We start from the raw sequence: 20,041 nt of genomic DNA, 5'->3' as shown, positions 1-20,041 counted from the left end.
CTGCCTGTTAAATACTAAGACCAGGGCCCTGCCTGTTAAATACTAAGACCAGGGCCCTGCCTGTTAAATACTAAGACCAGGGCCCTGCCTGTTAAATACTAAGACCAGGGCGCTGCCTGTTAAATACTAAGACCAGGGCCCTGCCTGTTAAATACTAAGACCAGGGCCCTGCCTGTTAAATACTAAGACCAGGGCCCTGCCTGTTAAATACTAAGACCAGGGCCCTGCCTGTTAAATACTAAGACCAGGGCCCTGCCTGTTAAATACTAAGACCAGGGCCCTGCCTGTTAAATACTAAGACCAGGGCCCTGCCTGTTAAATACTAAGACCAGGGCCCTGCCTGTTAAATACTAAGACCAGGGCGCTGCCTGTTAAATACTAAGACCAGGGGCGCTGCCTGTTAAATACTAAGACCAGGGCCCTGCCTGTTAAATACTAAGACCAGGGCGCTGCCTGTTAAATACTAAGACCAGGGCCCTGCCTGTTAAATACTAAGACCAGGGCGCTGCCTGTTAAATACTAAGACCAGGGCCCTGCCTGTTAAATACTAAGACCAGGGGCGCTGCCTGTTAAATACTAAGACCAGGGCCCTGCCTGTTAAATACTAAGACCAGGGCCCTGCCTGTTAAATACTAAGACCAGGGCCCTGCCTGTTAAATACTAAGACCAGGGCCCTGCCTGTTAAATACTAAGACCAGGGCCCTGCCTGTTAAATACTAAGACCAGGGCCCTGCCTGTTAAATACTAAGACCAGGGCGCTGCCTGTTAAATACTAAGACCAGGGCGCTGCCTGTTAAATACTAAGACCAGGGCCCTGCCTGTTAAATACTAAGACCAGGGCCCTGCCTGTTAAATACTAAGACCAGGGCCCTGCCTGTTAAATACTAAGACCAGGGCCCTGCCTGTTAAATACTAAGACCAGGGCCCTGCCTGTTAAATACTAAGACCAGGGCCCTGCCTGTTAAATACTAAGACCAGGGCCCTGCCTGTTAAATACTAAGACCAGGGCGCTGCCTGTTAAATACTAAGACCAGGGCCCTGCCTGTTAAATACTAAGACCAGGGCCCTGCCTGTTAAATACTAAGACCAGGGCGCTGCCTGTTAAATACTAAGACCAGGGCGCTGCCTGTTAAATACTAAGACCAGGGCCCTGCCTGTTAAATACTAAGACCAGGGCCCTGCCTGTTAAATACTAAGACCAGGGCGCTGCCTGTTAAATACTAAGACCAGGGCCCTGCCTGTTAAATACTAAGACCAGGGCGCTGCCTGTTAAATATTAAGACCAGGGCCCTGCCTGTTAAATACTAAGACCAGGGCCCTGCCTGTTAAATACTAAGACCAGGGCCCTGCCTGTTAAATACTAAGACCAGGGCGCTGCCTGTTAAATACTAAGACCAGGGCCCTGCCTGTTAAATACTAAGACCAGGGCCCTGCCTGTTAAATACTAAGACCAGGGCCCTGCCTGTTAAATACTAAGACCAGGGCGCTGCCTGTTAAATACTAAGACCAGGGCCCTGCCTGTTAAATACTAAGACCAGGGCGCTGCCTGTTAAATACTAAGACCAGGGCCCTGCCTGTTAAATACTAAGACCAGGGCGCTGCCTGTTAAATACTAAGACCAGGGCCCTGCCTGTTAAATACTAAGACCAGGGCCTGCCTGTTAAATACTAAGACCAGGGCCCTGCCTGTTAAATACTAAGACCAGGGCCCTGCCTGTTAAATACTAAGACCAGGGCCCTGCCTGTTAAATACTAAGACCAGGGCCCTGCCTGTTAAATACTAAGACCAGGGCCCTGCCTGTTAAATACTAAGACCAGGGCCCTGCCTGTTAAATACTAAGACCAGGGCCCTGCCTGTTAAATACTAAGACCAGGGCGCTGCCTGTTAAATACTAAGACCAGGGCGCTGCCTGTTAAATACTAAGACCAGGGCCCTGCCTGTTAAATACTAAGACCAGGGCCCTGCCTGTTAAATACTAAGACCAGGGCCCTGCCTGTTAAATACTAAGACCAGGGCGCCTGCCTGTTAAATACTAAGACCAGGGCCCTGCCTGTTAAATACTAAGACCAGGGCCCTGCCTGTTAAATACTAAGACCAGGGCCCTGCCTGTTAAATACTAAGACCAGGGCCCTGCCTGTTAAATACTAAGACCAGGGCCCTGCCTGTTAAATACTAAGACCAGGGCGCTGCCTGTTAAATACTAAGACCAGGGCCCTGCCTGTTAAATACTAAGACCAGGGCCCTGCCTGTTAAATACTAAGACCAGGGCCCTGCCTGTTAAATACTAAGACCAGGGCGCTGCCTGTTAAATACTAAGACCAGGGCCCTGCCTGTTAAATACTAAGACCAGGGCCCTGCCTGTTAAATACTAAGACCAGGGCCCTGCCTGTTAAATACTAAGACCAGGGCCCTGCCTGTTAAATACTAAGACCAGGGCGCTGCCTGTTAAATACTAAGACCAGGGCCCTGCCTGTTAAATACTAAGACCTGGGGCGCTGCCTGTTAAATACTAAGACCAGGGCCCTGCCTGTTAAATACTAAGACCAGGGCCCTGCCTGACCAGGCGCTGCCTGTTAAATACTAAGACCAGGGCCCTGCCTGTTAAATACTAAGACCAGGGCCCTGCCTGTTAAATACTAAGACCAGGGCCCTGCCTGTTAAATACTAAGACCAGGGCCCTGCCTGTTAAATACTAAGACCAGGGCCCTGCCTGTTAAATACTAAGACCAGGGCCGCTGCCTGTTAAATACTAAGACCAGGGCCTGCCTGTTAAATACTAAGACCAGGGCCCTGCCTGTTAAATACTAAGACCAGGGCGCCTGCCTGTTAAATACTAAGACCAGGGCCCTGCCTGTTAAATACTAAGACCAGGGCCCTGCCTGTTAAATACTAAGACCAGGGCCCTGCCTGTTAAATACTAAGACCAGGGCCCTGCCTGTTAAATACTAAGACCAGGGCCCTGCCTGTTAAATACTAAGACCAGGGCGCTGCCTGTTAAATACTAAGACCAGGGCCCTGCCTGTTAAATACTAAGACCAGGGCCCTGCCTGTTAAATACTAAGACCAGGGCCCTGCCTGTTAAATACTAAGACCAGGGCGCTGCCTGTTAAATACTAAGACCAGGGCCCTGCCTGTTAAATACTAAGACCAGGGCCCTGCCTGTTAAATACTAAGACCAGGGCGCTGCCTGTTAAATACTAAGACCAGGCGCTGCCTGTTAAATACTAAGACCAGGGCCCTGCCTGTTAAATACTAAGACCAGGGCGCTGCCTGTTAAATATTAAGACCAGGGCCCTGCCTGTTAAATACTAAGACCAGGGCCCTGCCTGTTAAATACTAAGACCAGGGCCCTGCCTGTTAAATACTAAGACCAGGGCCCTGCCTGTTAAATACTAAGACCAGGGCCCTGCCTGTTAAATACTAAGACCAGGGCCCTGCCTGTTAAATACTAAGACCAGGGCCCTGCCTGTTAAATACTAAGACCAGGGCCCTGCCTGTTAAATACTAAGACCAGGGCCCTGCCTGTTAAATACTAAGACCAGGGCGCTGCCTGTTAAATACTAAGACCAGGGCCCTGCCTGTTAAATACTAAGACCAGGGCGCTGCCTGTTAAATACTAAGACCAGGGCGCTGCCTGTTAAATACTAAGACCAGGGGGCGCTGCCTGTTAAATACTAAGACCAGGGCCCTGCCTGTTAAATACTAAGACCAGGGCCCTGCCTGTTAAATACTAAGACCAGGGCCCTGCCTGTTAAATACTAAGACCAGGGCCCTGCCTGTTAAATACTAAGACCAGGGCCCTGCCTGTTAAATACTAAGACCAGGGCGCTGCCTGTTAAATACTAAGACCAGGGCCCTGCCTGTTAAATACTAAGACCAGGGCCCTGCCTGTTAAATACTAAGACCAGGGCGCTGCCTGTTAAATACTAAGACCAGGGCCCTGCCTGTTAAATACTAAGACCAGGGCCCTGCCTGTTAAATACTAAGACCAGGGCCCTGCCTGTTAAATACTAAGACCAGGGCGCTGCCTGTTAAATACTAAGACCAGGGCGCTGCCTGTTAAATACTAAGACCAGGGCCCTGCCTGTTAAATACTAAGACCAGGGCCCTGCCTGTTAAATACTAAGACCAGGGCCCTGCCTGTTAAATACTAAGACCAGGGCCCTGCCTGTTAAATACTAAGACCAGGGCGCTGCCTGTTAAATACTAAGACCAGGGCCCTGCCTGTTAAATACTAAGACCAGGGCGCTCACTGGAACTTTGTAAATACTTCATTGCAAAACAACATGAAGTTAAGGACACCAAAAGTAGAGAAGACATGATAAGGCATAACATTCCAGATAGAAGTGGGTCTTCTTAGGAATTGTTTTATTCAACTGATCTTAAAAGTGTTATTTAAAGTAGTAAAGTCCAGACAATTCAGTCCACCATTCTCATAAGTGTTCATTACATAACCTCATTAGGAGCCCTCTGTATATAACCTCATTAGGAGCCCACTGTATTTAACCTCATTAGGTGCTCCCTGTATATAACCTCATTAGGAGCCCCCTGTATATAACCTCATTAGGAGCCCCCTGTATATAACCTCATTAGGAGCCCCTGTATATAACCTCATTAGGAGCCCCCTGTATATAACCTCATTAGGAGCCCCCTGTATATAACCTCATTAGGAGCCCCTGTATATAACCTCATTAGGAGCCCCCTGTATATAACCGCATTAGGAGCCCCCTGTATATAACCTCATCAGGTGCCCCCTGTATATAACCTCATCAGGTGCCCCCTGTATATAACCTCATTAGGACCCCCTAGGGTCCTTCTGTAGCTCAGTTGGTAGAGCATGGCGCTTGTAACGCCAGGGTAGTGGGTTCGAGGTTATATACAGGGGGATCCTAATAAGGTTATATACAGGGGGGGATCCTAATGAGGTTATATACAGGGGGCAGCTAATATAAAAATATAATAATATATGCCATTTAGCAGACGCTTTTATCCAAAGCGACTTACAGTCATGTGTGCATACATTCTACGTATGGGTGGTCCCGGGGATCGAACCCACTACCCTGGCGTTACAAGCGCCATGCTCTACCAACTGAGCTCATTAGGAGCCCCCTGTATATAATATAGAGGATCTCTACTACACAACAGAACCGACTGAATGTCTAACTATAGAGGATCTCTACTACACAACAGAACCAACTGAATGTCTAACTATAGAGGATCTCTACTACACAACAGAACCAACTGAATGTCTAACTATAGAGGATCTCTACTACACAACAGAACCAACTGAATGTCTAACTATAGAGGATCTCTACTACACAACATAACCAACTGAATGTCTAACTATAACTAACTATAGAGGATCTCTACTACACAACAGAACCAACTGAATGTCTAACTATAACTAACTATAGAGGATCTCTACTACACAACATAACCAACTGAATGTCTAACTATAACTAACTATAGAGGATCTCTACTACACAACATAATGTCTAACTATAACTAACTATAGAGGATCTCTACTACACAACAGAACCAACTGAATGTCTAACTATAACTAACTATAGAGGATCTCTACTACACAACATAATGTCTAACTATAACTAACTATAGAGGATCTCTACTACACAACATAATGTCTAACTATAACTAACTATAGAGGATCTCTACTACACAACAGAACCAACTGAATGTCTAACTATAACTAACTATAGAGGATCTCTACTACACAACATAATGTCTAACTATAACTAACTATAGAGGATCTCTACTACACAACATAATGTCTAACTATAACTAACTATAGAGGATCTCTACTACACAACATAACCAACTGAATGTCTAACTATAACTAACTATAGAGGATCTCTACTACACAACAGAACCAACTGAATGTCTAACTATAACTAACTATAGAGGATCTCTACTACACAACATAACCAACTGAATGTCTAACTATAACTAACTATAGAGGAGCTCTAATACACATGATTCCTATATGTTTATTTTGAATCCAAGCCCCAATCCCTCCAGGAGGCCTTTTGGCCGCCATTGTAAAGAAGAATACTTTATTAACGGACTTGCCGAGTTAAATCAAATAAAAACAGCAGCAACTCTCCGGTACCTGCTGCAAACTACTTCAGCTGACGCCAGACCTCTTCTGATTGGTTTCAGTAAACATCTCCGATTGGCTGAATATCGAGTCAGTTCCTGCAACGTTTTACTCTGATTGGTTTTAAAGTCAAATGAACTTTAACCTTGGTGGTTCAGCTTCGCAGTGATTTCTCAACAAGCATGGCGGCTATAGGAGTACATTTCGGCTACACATGTGCCTGTGTCGCTATTTTTAAGGTATTGTTGCTGCCTGTCGTAATGTTTTTGGTGGCGGGACTAGTCTCTGTTTTCAGTTATGAAGCGATATATTCAGGAGGTCCGGAAAGATCCGGTTAAACATGTTTGACAATGAGTTAGTTACCGGTAAATCTAGACAATGTTAGAAATGGAGTGAATGAGTTGGCTACCGGTGTTAGCCATCTAGTAAACTAACGCTAAAACAACTTGCTTGGCTTTTAGAGATGATTGTTATCGGTCAGGATGGGAGGATTTTGACAGTGTTGTGTTTTGTTCAGGATGGCCGAGCGGAGGTGGTCGCCAATGACGCCGGAGACCGAGTCACTCCTGCCGTGGTGGCTTACCGAGACACGGAACAGGTATTACATAACGACCTAACATAACGTTTTACTTCAACTATTACATCTGATACATATTTGTATGGGACCAATACAATTTGGTCGGGATAACAAAATGAACTAAATGTTTTGTCAGTCATCGGAGGAAGCAGTCTTCTGTAGGTTGTTGCTGCTCTGGTCTGAACATTAACAGGAGGTAATGGTTTTGTAAGTACAAGGACCTTGTCTTTCATATCAGCGATAAATAATCCAGGTTAAGTTGATACACACCTTTAATAAGGTTAGTGCTCCCACACGGACATATCTCCGTGTTAGTGCGTGTTTCCAGAAAACAGATGGAAGACTACAGACCTGTGCTAATTAACTATCGCGCATGCGCAGAACACCTGTGAAATCCCTCGGCTGCAGGTTTCAGGTGTTTCTATCGAAGATGATAGTCACTGAACGCTGTTCCCGCTTTAAAGGTCCAATGCAGCCGTTTTCAGCTCCAATATCAAATCATTTCTGGGTAACAATTAAGTACCTTACTGTTTTCAATTAAAATGGTTCATGCATGGCTTGACGTTCACCATTTTAAGACTGGTGTTTTACTTGTCCGAAAGCTCAAATCACTTATCTAACATGACATTATCTAACATAATTGGCCAAATAGGTAACTGAAATTGCATTATATAATGCAAGAAACCACTTTACAAATTAATTTCATTATTATTACCATACAAACATGTATTCTACCTTACGCCTTCAAGCCTGTTTAGAAATAGGACAATGCCCCCTTTAAGACAAAAGTAGCTCTTTACCAGACTAGCTTTTCAAAAATATAAATGCAACCATTTCAAATATTTTACTGAGTTACAGTTCATATAAGGAAATAAATTAATTAGGCCCCAATCTATGGATTTCACATGACTGGGAATACAGATATGCATCTGTTAAGTTGCCTTGTTTTTAAAAAGGTAATGGGGGTGGATCTACACCCCAGGAAGCATGAGTCTTTCTTTTGTTTTTGGTCCTTTCCAAACACCTCTTTTGGTGATGTTTTACAGGTGGTAGGCTTACCACAGATGGGCATTCATAAAATCACATTTCAGGCAACACTATAGGCCTCAGTAAGCATGGACAGGTAGCGATGTCTTTTTTTTGTGTGTAATCTGGACGTGCCTTGAGTTCCACAGACATTGGTTTTTGGTCCAGTCTGGACAAAATCTGAACCAATCATAATGTCTGTTTGGTTGAGATTTGGTGCGGTGTAGTCCGGTCTTGATTTCAACCTCCACTGACGTTGATTTCTGGTCTGGACCAAATTTGAACCAATCACTGTCTTTGTTTGGTTCAGATTTGTCCAGTATGGACCAGCATTGATTTGGCCAAAACATAGATGTCTATAAATGACATGTTTTCAACTTTCATTCAAAACCAAAAATGAGACGTTTTTTCCCCAACCCCGATGAAACATTTTTCAACGTCCTAGAAAATGTCTTTTCACCTTTTAATTCGAGCCTTAATTGAATCTAACTTCAACGTCTGGAAAATACTTATTTTACACGTCTTTTCAATGTAATTCTGCTTACTGGGCTTATTCTAGTTTTGCTGGGAGCACGTTTTTGAGTCTCGCCTTGGTCTGCAATTGTTTGTCCGTAGCTTATGCCTACCCATACCCTACCGCCACCGTGGGGCACTCTGTTCACAATGTTGACATCAGCAAACCGCGACCAGTTCTCAACTCTCAGACTGCGAGGATGGAAAAACCACATGTGCCTGTTTCATGAGCTGAAATAAGATGCCAGAAATGTTCCATTCACACATTATCTCAAATGTTGTGCACTAATGATGTTTACATCCCTGTTAGTGAGCTTTTTCAGTCTGTAATAAAACCTCTTTGTGGGGAAAATGTGTTCTGATTGGCTGGGCCTGGCTCCCCGGTGGCTGGGCCTGGCTCCCGGTGGCTGGGCCTGGCTCCCCGGTGGCTGGGCCTGGCTCCCCGGTGGCTGGGCCTGGCTCCCGGTGGCTGGGCCCGGCTCCCGGTGGCTGGGCCCGGCTCCCCGGCGGCTGGGCCCGGCTCCCGGCGGCTGGGCCCGGCTCCCCGGCGGCTGGGCCCGGCTCCCCGGCGGCTGGGCCCGGCTCCCCGGCGGCTGGGCCCGGCTCCCCGGCGGCCGGGCCCGGCTCCCCGGCGGCCGGGCCCGGCTCCCCGGCGGCTGACTAATTTCCTTGTATGAACCATATCTCAGTAAAATTGTTGCATGTTACATTTGACATTTTTAAGTATAATTAATATTATTTACCTCAAACGATAGAGAAACCTGTTATTACTGTGGTGGTGTACAGAGCATGTAGGATCATATCTCTTGTCATGATGTCCTCTCTCTGTCATCTCACACTGTAACCCTCCCTCTGTCCTGTCCTCCCTCTGTCATCTCACACTGTAACCCTCCCTCTGTCATCTCACACTGTAACCCTCCCTTCACCTCCCTGTTCAATCCGTCTGTCCTATCTTCCATCTGCCTCTCTCTCATCGCTCGCTCTCTCTGCAGATAGTAGGGATTGCGGCTAAGCAGGGTCGTGTCCGAAACGCAGCCAACACTGTGGTTAAAGTCAAACAGGTGCTGGGGAGGAGGTAAGTGTCTGTATTACAGTTGAAGTCGGAAGTTTACGAACACTTAGGTTGGAGTCATTAAAACTAGTTTTTCAACCACTCCACAATTTTCTTGTTAACAAACTATAGTTTTGGCAAATCGGTTAGGACATCTACTTTGTGCATTATAAGTCATTTTTCCAACACATGTTTACAGACAGATTATTTCACTTATAATTCACTGTATCACAATTCCAGTGGGTCAGAAGTTTACATTCACTAAGTTGACTGTGCCTTTAAACAGCTTGGAAAATTCCAGAACATGATGTCATGGCTTTAGAAGCTTCTAATAGGCTAATTGACATCATTTGAGTCAATTGTAGGTTTACCTGTGTATGCATTTCAAGGCTGACCTTCATACTCCGTGCCTCTTTACTTGATATCATGGGAAAATCCAAATAAATCAGCCAAGACCTCTGAAAGAAAAATGTAGACCTCCACAAGTCTGGTTCATCCTTGGGAGCAATTTCCAAACACCTGAAGGTACCACATTCATCTGTACAAACAATAGTACGCAAGTATAAACACCATGGGACCACGCAGCCGTCATACTGCTCAGGAAGGAGACGCGTTCTGTCTCCTAGAGATTAACGTACTTTACTGCGAAACGTGTAAATCAATCCCAGAACAACAGCAAAGGACCTTGTGAAGATGCTGGAGGAAACGGGTACAAAAGTATATATCCACAGTAAAACAAGTCCTATATCAACATAACCTGAAAGGCCACTCAGCAAGGAAGAAGCCACTGCTCCAAAACCGCCATAAAAAAGCCAGACTACGGTTTGCAACGGCACATGGGAATAAAGATGGTACTTTTTGGAGAAATGTCCTCTGGTCTGATGAAACAAAAATATAACTTTTTGGCCATAATGACCATAGTTATGTTTGGAGGAGAAAGGGGGAGGCTTGCAAGCAGAAGAACGCCATCCCGAACGTGAAGCACGGGGTGGCAGCATCATGTTGTGGGGGTGCTTTGCTGTAGATGGGACTGGTGCACTTCACAAAATAGGTATCATGAGGTAGGAAAATTGTGGATATATTGAAGCAACCTCTCAAGACGCCAGTCAGGAAGTTAAAACTTGGTCAAAGCCCTGACATCAATCCTAAGGAAAATTTGTGTGGCAGAACTGGAAAAAGTGCGTGTGAGCAAGGAGGCCTTCAAACCTGGCTCAGTTACACCAGCTCTGTCAGGAGGAATGGGCCAAAATTCACCCAATTTATTGTGGGAAGCTTGTGGAAGTCTACCGAACGTTTGACCCAAGTTAAACAATTTAAAGGGCAATGCTGCCAAATACTAATTGAGTGAATGTAAACTTCTGACCCACTGGGAATGTGCTGAAATTAAAGCTGAAATAAATCACTCTCTACTATTATTCTGACATTTCACATTCTTAAAATAAAGTGGTGATCCTAACTGACCTAAGACAGGGAATTTTTACTTGGATTAAATGTCAGGAATAGTGAAACTGAGTTTAAATGTATTTGGCTAAAGTGTATATTAGCTTCTGACTTCAACTGTATGTTCCCAATGTTCTAGAGAATGAACTCACCTCATGTTGTTGGGTTAGGGAGAATGAACTCACCTCATGTTGTTGGGTTAGGGAGAATGAACTCACCTCATGTTGTTGGGTTAGGGAGAATGAACTCTCCTTGTTGGGTTAGGGAGAATGAACTCTCCTTGTTGGGTTAGGGAGAATGAACTCACCTTGTTGGGTTAGGGAGAATGAACTCACCTTGTTGGGTTAGGGAGAATGAACTCGCCTTGTTGGGTTAGGGAGAATGAACTCTCCTTGTTGGGTTAGGGAGAATGAACTCGCCTTGATGGGTTAGGGAGAATGAACTCGCCTTGTTGGGTTAGGGAGAATGAACTCTTGTTGTTGGGTTAGGGAGAATGAACTCTTGTTGTTGGGTTAGGGAGAATGAACTCTTGTTGTTGGGTTAGGGAGAATGAACTCTTGTTGTTGGGTTAGGGAGAATGAACTCTTGTTGTTGGGTTAGGGAGAATGAACTCTTGTTGTTGGGTTAGGAGAATGAACTCTTGTTGTTGGGTTAGGGAGAATGAACTCTTGTTGTTGGGTTAGGGAGAATGAACTCTTGTTGTTGGGTTAGGGAGAATGAACTCTTGTTGTTGGGTTAGGGAGAATGAACTCTTGTTGTTGGGTTAGGGAGAATGAACTCTTGTTGTTGGGTTAGGGAGAATGAACTCTTGTTGTTGGGTTAGGGAGAATGAACTCTTGTTGTTGGGTTAGGGAGAATGAACTCTTGTTGTTGGGTTAGGGAGAATGAACTCTTGTTGTTGGGTTAGGGAGAATGAACTCACCTCATGTTGTTGGGTTAGGGAGAATGAACTCACCTCATGTTGTTGGGTTAGGGAGAATGAACTCACCTCATGTTGTTGGGTTAGGGAGAATGAACTCACCTCATGTTGTTGGGTTAGGGAGAATGAACTCTTGTTGTTGGGTTAGGGAGAATGAACTCTTGTTGTTGGGTTAGGGAGAATGAACTCTTGTTGTTGGGTTAGGGAGAATGAACTCTTGTTGTTGGGTTAGGGAGAATGAACTCACCTCATGTTGTTGCTTCTTCCCCTTTTTCCTCTCCTCCTGTCGGCAGTTTTGAGGATCCTGAGGTGCAGACGCATAAAGCTGAGAGTAAATGTCCTGTGAGTTTTCAACCCTCTACCCCCTATTAGACTCTGTGATTACCCTGGTATACCTGTCTCTATTAGACTACCTAACACTGTTCTCAGTGATTAACATGTCTGACTACTTAACACTACGTTATGAGTGATATTGTGTAATAGAGAAGCTGATGATTATGTGTTTCAGGTTGTCAACAAGGGAGAGAAGCCAGTGTATGAGATGACTGGAGAGATGACCAGACATGTGGCTCCCCAAGATGTTGCCAAGCTGATCCTACACAAGATGAAAGGTTAGAACACACTGTCCCGATTTCCCCCCCCCCTGACACTATGCACTAGTGGAGATCCCACATGATTGAATGGGCCTAAGCAATATGGTAGCCTATCAGGGAGCAACTTCAAACTATTGTTGTGAAAACATGTCAGCTCTCCAGCGAGGGGGGGGGGGGTATAGTACTACAGGTCCACTTGGAACCGGGACACCCTCCCATCTATTGTTGTTTCCATAGAGACGGCTCAATCGGCCTTGGGCGCTGATGTCACAGAGGCTGTCATCACTGTCCCCTTTGAGTTCGCACATGCTCAGAAGGCGGCGTTGCGGGCGGCTGCGGAGGCGGCAGGGTTCCGTGTGTTGAGGCTGATCCACGAGCCAGCTGCTGCTCTACTGGCCTACGGAATCGGACAGGACTGCCCCTCTGGGAAGAGGTACAGACTCCTCCTTCTTCTGTATGAACTACAGGTCGACCGATTTTTATTGGAGAACCAAAAAAAGCCGATACTGAATTAATCTGAAGATTTTTATATGTGTGTTTGTAATAATGACAATTACAACAATACTGAATGAACACTTATTTTAACTTAATACATCTATTTAAGTCTCATAAATAATTACATGTTCAATTTGGTTTAACTAATGTAAAAATGCAGTGTTAGAGGAGAAAGTGCAATATGTCCCATGATAAAAAGCTAACGTTTAAGTTCGTTGCTCAGAACATGAGAACATATGAAAGCTGGTGGTTCAATATTCCCAGTTCTTCAATATTCCCAGTTAAGAAGTTTTAGCTTGTAGTTATAATAGGAATTATGACGCGTCGACTATCTCTCTCTCTACCATTTGTATTTCATATACCTTTTGACTATTGGTTGGTCTTACAGGCACTATAGTATTGGATGGTCTTATAGGTACTATAGTATTGGATGGTCTTATAGGTACTATAGTATTGGATGGTCTTATAGGTACTATAGTATTGGATGGTCTTATAGGTACTATAGTATTGGATGGTCTTATAGGTACTATAGTATTGGATGGTCTTATAGGTACTATAGTATTGGATGGTCTAATAGGTACTATAGTATTGCCAGCCTAATCTATTGGATGGTCTTATAGGTACTATAGTATTGCCAGCCTAATCTATTGGATGGTCTTATAGGCACTATAGTATTGGATGGTCTTATAGGCACTATAGTATTGGATGGTCTTATAGGCACTTTAGTATTGGATGGTCTTATAGGCACTTTAGTATTGGATGGTCTTATAGGTACTATAGTATTGGATGGTCTTATAGGTACTATAGTATTGGATGGTCTTATAGGTACTATAGTATTGGATGGTCCTATAGGTACTATAGTATTGGATGGTCTTATAGGCACTATAGTATTGGATGGTCTTATAGGTACTATAGTATTGGATGGTCTTATAGGTACTATAGTATTGGATGGTCTTATAGGTACTATAGTATTGGATGGTCCTATAGGTACTATAGTATTGGATGGTCTTATAGGCACTATAGTATTGGATGGTCTTATAGGCACTATAGTATTGGATGGTCTTATAGGTACTATAGTATTGGATGGTCTTATAGGTACTATAGTATTGGATGGTCTTATAGGTACTATAGTATTGGATGGTCTTATAGGTACTATAGTATTGGATGGTCTTATAGGTACTATAGTATTGGATGGTCTTATAGGTACTATAGTATTGGATGGTCTTATAGGTACTATAGTATTGGATGGTCTTATAGGTACTATAGTATTGGATGGTCTAATAGGTACTATAGTATTGCCAGCCTAATCTATTGGATGGTCTTATAGGCACTATAGTATTGGATGGTCTTATAGGTACTATAGTATTGGATGGTCTTATAGGTACTATAGTATTGGATGGTCTTATAGGTACTATAGTATTGGATGGTCTTATAGGTACTATAGTATTGGATGGTCTAATAGGTACTATAGTATTGCCAGCCTAATCTATTGGATGGTCTTATAGGCACTATAGTATTGGATGGTCTTATAGGTACTATAGTATTGGATGGTCTTATAGGCACTATAGTATTGGATGGTCTTATAGGTACTATAGTATTGGATGGTCTTATAGGTACTATAGTATTGGATGGTCTTATAGGTACTATAGTATTGGATGGTCTTATAGGTACTATAGTATTGGATGGTCTTATAGGTACTATAGTATTGGATGGTCTTATAGGTACTATAGTATTGGATGGTCTTATAGGTACTATAGTATTGGATGGTCTTATAGGCACTATAGTATTGGATGGTCTTATAGGTACTATAGTATTGGATGGTCTTATAGGTACTATAGTATTGCCAGCCTAATCTATTGGATGGTCTTATAGGCACTATAGTATTGGATGGTCTTATAGGTACTATAGTATTGGATGGTCTTATAGGCACTATAGTATTGGATGGTCTTATAGGTACTATAGTATTGGATGGTCTTATAGGTACTATAGTATTGGATGGTCTTATAGGTACTATAGTATTGGATGGTCTTATAGGTACTATAGTATTGGATGGTCTTATAGGTACTATAGTATTGGATGGTCTTATAGGTACTATAGTATTGGATGGTCTTATAGGTACTATAGTATTGGATGGTCTTATAGGTACTATAGTATTGGATGGTCTTATAGGCACTATAGTATTGGATGGTCTTATAGGTACTATAGTATTGCCAGTCTAATCTCGGGAGTTGATAGGCTTGAAGTCATAAACAGCGCTGTGCTTCAAGCATTGCTAAGAGCTGTTAGCAAACACAGTGCTGTTTGAATGAATGCTTACGAGCCTGCTGCTGCCTACCATCGCGCAGTCAGACTGCTCTATCAAATCATAGACTTAATTATAATAAACACACAGAAATATGAGCCTGCTGCTGCCTACCACCACTCAGTCAGACTGCTCATAATAAACACACAGAAATATGAGCCTGCTGCTGCCTACCACCACTCAGTCAGACTGCTCATAATAAACACACAGAAATATGAGCCTGCTGCTGCCTACCACCACTCAGTCAGACTGCTCATAATAAACACACAGAAATATGAGCCTTTGGTCATTAATATGGTAAAATCTGAAAACTATAATTTCGAAAACAAAACGTTTATTCTTTCGGTGAAATACGGAACCGTCCCTAGTTAATATTGCCTGCTAACATGAATTTCTTTTAACTAAATATGCAGGTTTAAAAAATATATATTTCTGTGTATTGATTTTAAGGAAGGAATTGATGTTTATGGTTCGGTACATTTGTGCAAAGATTGCTTTTTTTTCAGCAATGCACTTTTGTTAAATCATCACCCGTTTGGTGAAGGTGAAGTCAGCTGTGATTCGATGATAAATTAAAAGGTATTGATTATATGCAACGCAGGACAAGCTGTTTAACCTTGTAATATCATCAACCATGTGTAGATAACTAGCGGTTATGTTAAGATGGATTTTATATCAAAAGTTTAATGATATTAATCTGTCAACCTCTAGTGGTGTGTGAACTGGTGTGGGTGTGTGTGAACTGGTGTGGGTGTGTGTGAACTGGTGTGGGTGTGTGTGAACTGGTGTGGGTGTGTGTGAACTGGTGTGGGTGGGTGTGAACTGGTGTGTGGGTGGGTGTGAACTGGTGTGTGGGTGGGTGTGAACTGGTGTGTGGGTGGGTGTGAACTGGTGTGTGGGTGGGTGTGAACTGGTGTGTGGGTGGGTGTGAACTGGTGTGTGGGTGGGTGTGAACTGGTGTGTGGGTGGGTGTGAACTGGTGTGTGGGTGGGTGTGAACTGGTGTGTGGGTGGGTGTGAACTGGTGTGTGGGTGGGTGTGAACTGGTGTGTGGGTGGGTGTGAACTGGTGTGTGGGTGGGTGTGAACTGGTGTGTGGGTGGGTGTGAACTGGTGTGTGGGTGGGTGTGTGAACTGGTGTGTGGGTGGGTGTGTGAACTGGTGTGTGGGTGGGTGTGTGAACTGGTGTGTGTGTGGGTGGGTGTGTGAACTGGTGTGTGTGTGGGTGGGTGTGTGAACTGGTGTGTGTGTGGGTGGGTGTGTGAACTGGTGTGTGTGTGGGTGGGTGTGTGAACTGGTGTGTGGGTGGGTGGGTGTGTGAACTGGTGTGTGGGTGGGTGGGTGTGTGAACTGGTGTGTGGGTGGGTGGGTGTGAACTGGTGTGTGGGTGGGTGGGTGTGTGAACTGGTGTGTGGGTGGGTGGGTGTGTGAACTGGTGTGTGGGTGGGTGGGTGTGTGAACTGGTGGGTGGGTGTGTGAACTGGTGGGTGGGTGTGTGAACTGGTGGGTGGGTGTGTGTGTGGGTGGGTGTGTGTGAACTGGTGTGTGGGTGTGTGTGTGTGTGAACTGGTGTGTGTGTGTGTGTGAGAGAACTGGTGTGTGGGTGTGTGTGTGTGTGTGGGTGTGTGTGTGTGTGTGGGTGGGTGTGTGTGTGTGTGTGTGAACTGGTGTGTGTGTGTGTGAACTGGTGTGTGTGTGTGTGTGAACTGGTGTGTGTGTGTGTGTGAACTGGTGTGTGTGTGAGAGAACTGGTGTGTGTGTGTGAACTGGTGTGTGTGTGTGTGTGTGTGTGTGTGTGTGTGTGTGTGTGTGAGAGAACTGGTGTGTGTGTGTGAGAGAACTGGTGTGTGTGTGTGAGAGAACTGGTGTGTGTGTGTGTGTGTGTGTGAACTGGTGTGTGTGTGTGAACTGGTGTGTGTGGGTGTGTGTGTGAACTGGTGTGTGGGTGTGTGTGAACTGGTGTGTGGGTGTGTAGCCATGTCCTGGTGTATAAACTGGTGTGTGTGTGTAGCCATGTCCTGGTGTATAAACTAGGTGGGACGTCTCTGAGTGTGACGGTGCTGCAGGTGAATGGTGGAATGTTCCGGGTTCTGAACACCCACACAGACCACAGCATCGGAGGAGAGAGCTTCACAAGCGCCCTGGCACAGCACCTGGCTGCAGAGTTCAAACGGTAACACACACACACACACACACACACACACACACACACACACACACACACACACACACACACACACACACACACACACACACACACACACACACACACACACACACAGCACCTGGTGCAGAGTTCAAACGGTAACACACACACACACACCTGGTGCAGCGTTCAAACGGTAACACACACACACACACACACACCTGGTGCAGCGTTCAAACGGTAACACACACACACACCTGGTGCAGAGTTCAAACGGTAACACACACACACACCTGGTGCAGAGTTCAAACGGTAACACACACACACACACACACACCTGGTGCAGCGTTCAAACGGTAACAAACACACACACACACACCTGGTGCAGCGTTCAAACGGTAACACACACACACACCTGGTGCAGCGTTCAAACGGTAACACACACACACACCTGGTGCAGCGTTCAAACGGTAACACACACACACACCTGGTGCAGCATTCAAACGGTAACACACACACACACACCTGGTGCAGCGTTCAAGTGGAACTGACAGCATTTTATCAACATGAAATGGTACAACAACAATCTGTTCCCCAGGATCAATGAGTTTTTATTTTGTACATATTCTGACCACTTGGATGGGGGCCATTTTCACACTTCCACAGAATGTAGGGATGACGTCCGCGTGCCTCCCAGCTGAAACAGAGAATGTAGGGATGACGTCCGCGTGCCTCCCAGCTGAAACACAGAATGTAGCGATGACGTCCGCGTGCCTCCCAGCTGAAACACAGAATTTAGGGATGACGCCCGCGTGCCTCCCAGCTGAAACACAGAATGTAGGGATGACGTCCGCGTGCCTCCCAGCTGAAACACAGAATGTAGGGATGACGTCCGCGTGCCTCCCAGCTGAAACACAGAATGTAGGGATGACGTCCACGTCCCTCCCAGCTGAAACACTTCCGTAGAATGTAGGGATGAGGTCCGTGTCCCTCCCAGCTGAAACACAGAATGTAGGGATGACGTCCGTGTCCCTCCCAGCTGAAACACTTCCATAGAATGTAGGGATGACGTCCGCGTGCCTCCCAGCTGAAACACAGAATGTAGGGATGACGTCCGTGTCCCTCCCAGCTGAAACACTTCCGTAGAATGTAGGGATGATGTCCGCGTGCCTCCCAGCTGAAACACAGAATGTAGGGATGACGTCCGCGTGCCTCCCAGCTGAAACACTTCCATAGAATGTAGGGATGACGTCCGTGTCCCTCCCAGCTGAAACACAGAATGTAGGGATGATGTCCGTGTCCCTCCCAGCTGAAACACAGAATGTAGGGATGATGTCCGTGTCCCTCCCAGCTGAAACACAGAATGTAGGGATGACGTCCGTGTCCCTCCCAGCTGAAACACAGAATGTAGGGATGACGTCCGTGTCCCTCCCAGCTGAAACACAGAATGTAGGGATGACGTCCGTGTCCCTCCCAGCTGAAACACAGAATGTAGGGATGACGTCCGTGTCCCTCCCAGCTGAAACACTGAATGTAGGGATGACGTCCGTGTCCCTCCCAGCTGAAACACAGAATGTAGGGATGACGTCCGTGTCCCTCCCAGCTGAAACACTTCCATAGAATGTAGGGATGACGTCCGCGTGCCTCCCAGCTGAAACACAGAATGTAGGGATGACATCCGTGTCCCTCCCAGCTGAAACACTTCCGTAGAATGTAGGGATGAGGTCCGTGTCCCTCCCAGCTGAAACACAGAATGTAGGGATGATGTCCGTGTCCCTCCCAGCTGAAACACAGAATGTAGCGATGACGTCCGTGTCCCTCCCAGCTGAAACACAGAATGTAGGGATGACGTCCGTGTCCCTCCCAGCTGAAACACAGAATGTAGGGATAACGTCCGTGTCCCTCCCAGCTGAAACACAGAATGTAGGGATGACGTCCGTGTCCCTCCCAGCTGAAACACAGAATGTAGGGATGACGTCAGTGTCCCTCCCAGCTGAAACACAGAATGTAGGGATGACGTCCGTGTCCCTCCCAGCTGAAACACAGAATGTAGGGATGACGTCCGTGTCCCTCCCAGCTGAAACACAGAATGTAGGGATGACGTCCGCGTCCCTCCCAGCTGAAACACTGAATGTAGGGATGACGTCCGCGTCCCTCCCAGCTGAAACACAGAATGTAGGGATGACGTCCGTGTCCCTCCCAGCTGAAACACAGAATGTAGGGATGACGTCCGCGTCCCTCCCAGCTGAAACACAGAATGTAGGGATGACGTCCGCGTCCCTCCCAGCTGAAACACAGAATGTAGGGATGACGTCCGCGTCCCTCCCAGCTGAAACACAGAATGTAGGGATGACGTCCGCGTCCCTCCCAGCTGAAACACAGAATGTAGGGATGACGTCCGTGTCCCTCCCAGCTGAAACACAGAATGTAGGGATGACGTCCGTGTCCCTCCCAGCTGAAACACAGAATGTAGGGATGACGTCCGCGTCCCTCCCAGCTGAAACACAGAATGTAGGGATGACGTCCGCGTCCCTCCCAGCTGAAACACAGAATGTAGGGATGAGGTCCGCGTCCCTCCCAGCTGAAACACAGAATGTAGGGATGACGTCCGCGTCCCTCCCAGCTGAAACACAGAATGTAGGGATGACGTCCGCGTCCCTCCCAGCTGAAACACAGAATGTAGGGATGACGTCCGCGTCCCTCCCAGCTGAAACACAGAATGTAGGGATGACGTCCGCGTCCCTCCCAGCTGAAACACAGAATGTAGGGATGACGTCCGTGTCCCTCCCAGCTGAAACACAGAATGTAGGGATGACGTCCGCGTCCCTCCCAGCTGAAACACAGAATGTAGGGATGACGTCCGCGT

General features: G+C 45.9%; 1 protein-coding gene across 1 annotated transcript in view; it reads left to right on the top strand.

Moving 5' to 3' along the window:
- The first annotated feature begins 6,224 nt into the window (after positions 1 to 6,224).
- Positions 6,225 to 20,041, top strand: part of LOC124022383 (heat shock 70 kDa protein 14-like) — a 21,276-nt gene continuing 7,459 nt past the window's right edge. Inside the window, exons 1-7 of the mRNA XM_046337329.1 lie at positions 6,225 to 6,354; positions 6,633 to 6,713; positions 9,224 to 9,306; positions 11,935 to 11,983; positions 12,150 to 12,252; positions 12,472 to 12,667; positions 17,041 to 17,202. Coding sequence (XP_046193285.1) covers positions 6,298 to 6,354; positions 6,633 to 6,713; positions 9,224 to 9,306; positions 11,935 to 11,983; positions 12,150 to 12,252; positions 12,472 to 12,667; positions 17,041 to 17,202 — 731 coding nt within the window. The 5' untranslated portion in view covers positions 6,225 to 6,297. The remainder of the gene's footprint in view (positions 6,355 to 6,632; positions 6,714 to 9,223; positions 9,307 to 11,934; positions 11,984 to 12,149; positions 12,253 to 12,471; positions 12,668 to 17,040; positions 17,203 to 20,041) is intronic.

The sequence above is a fragment of the Oncorhynchus gorbuscha genome, unplaced genomic scaffold, assembly GCF_021184085.1.
Source record: "Oncorhynchus gorbuscha isolate QuinsamMale2020 ecotype Even-year unplaced genomic scaffold, OgorEven_v1.0 Un_scaffold_1365, whole genome shotgun sequence".
Lineage (NCBI taxonomy): Eukaryota > Metazoa > Chordata > Actinopteri > Salmoniformes > Salmonidae > Oncorhynchus > Oncorhynchus gorbuscha.
Note: the sequence above shows the minus strand (reverse complement) of the source record. Positions and strands in the feature narration are given on the sequence as shown.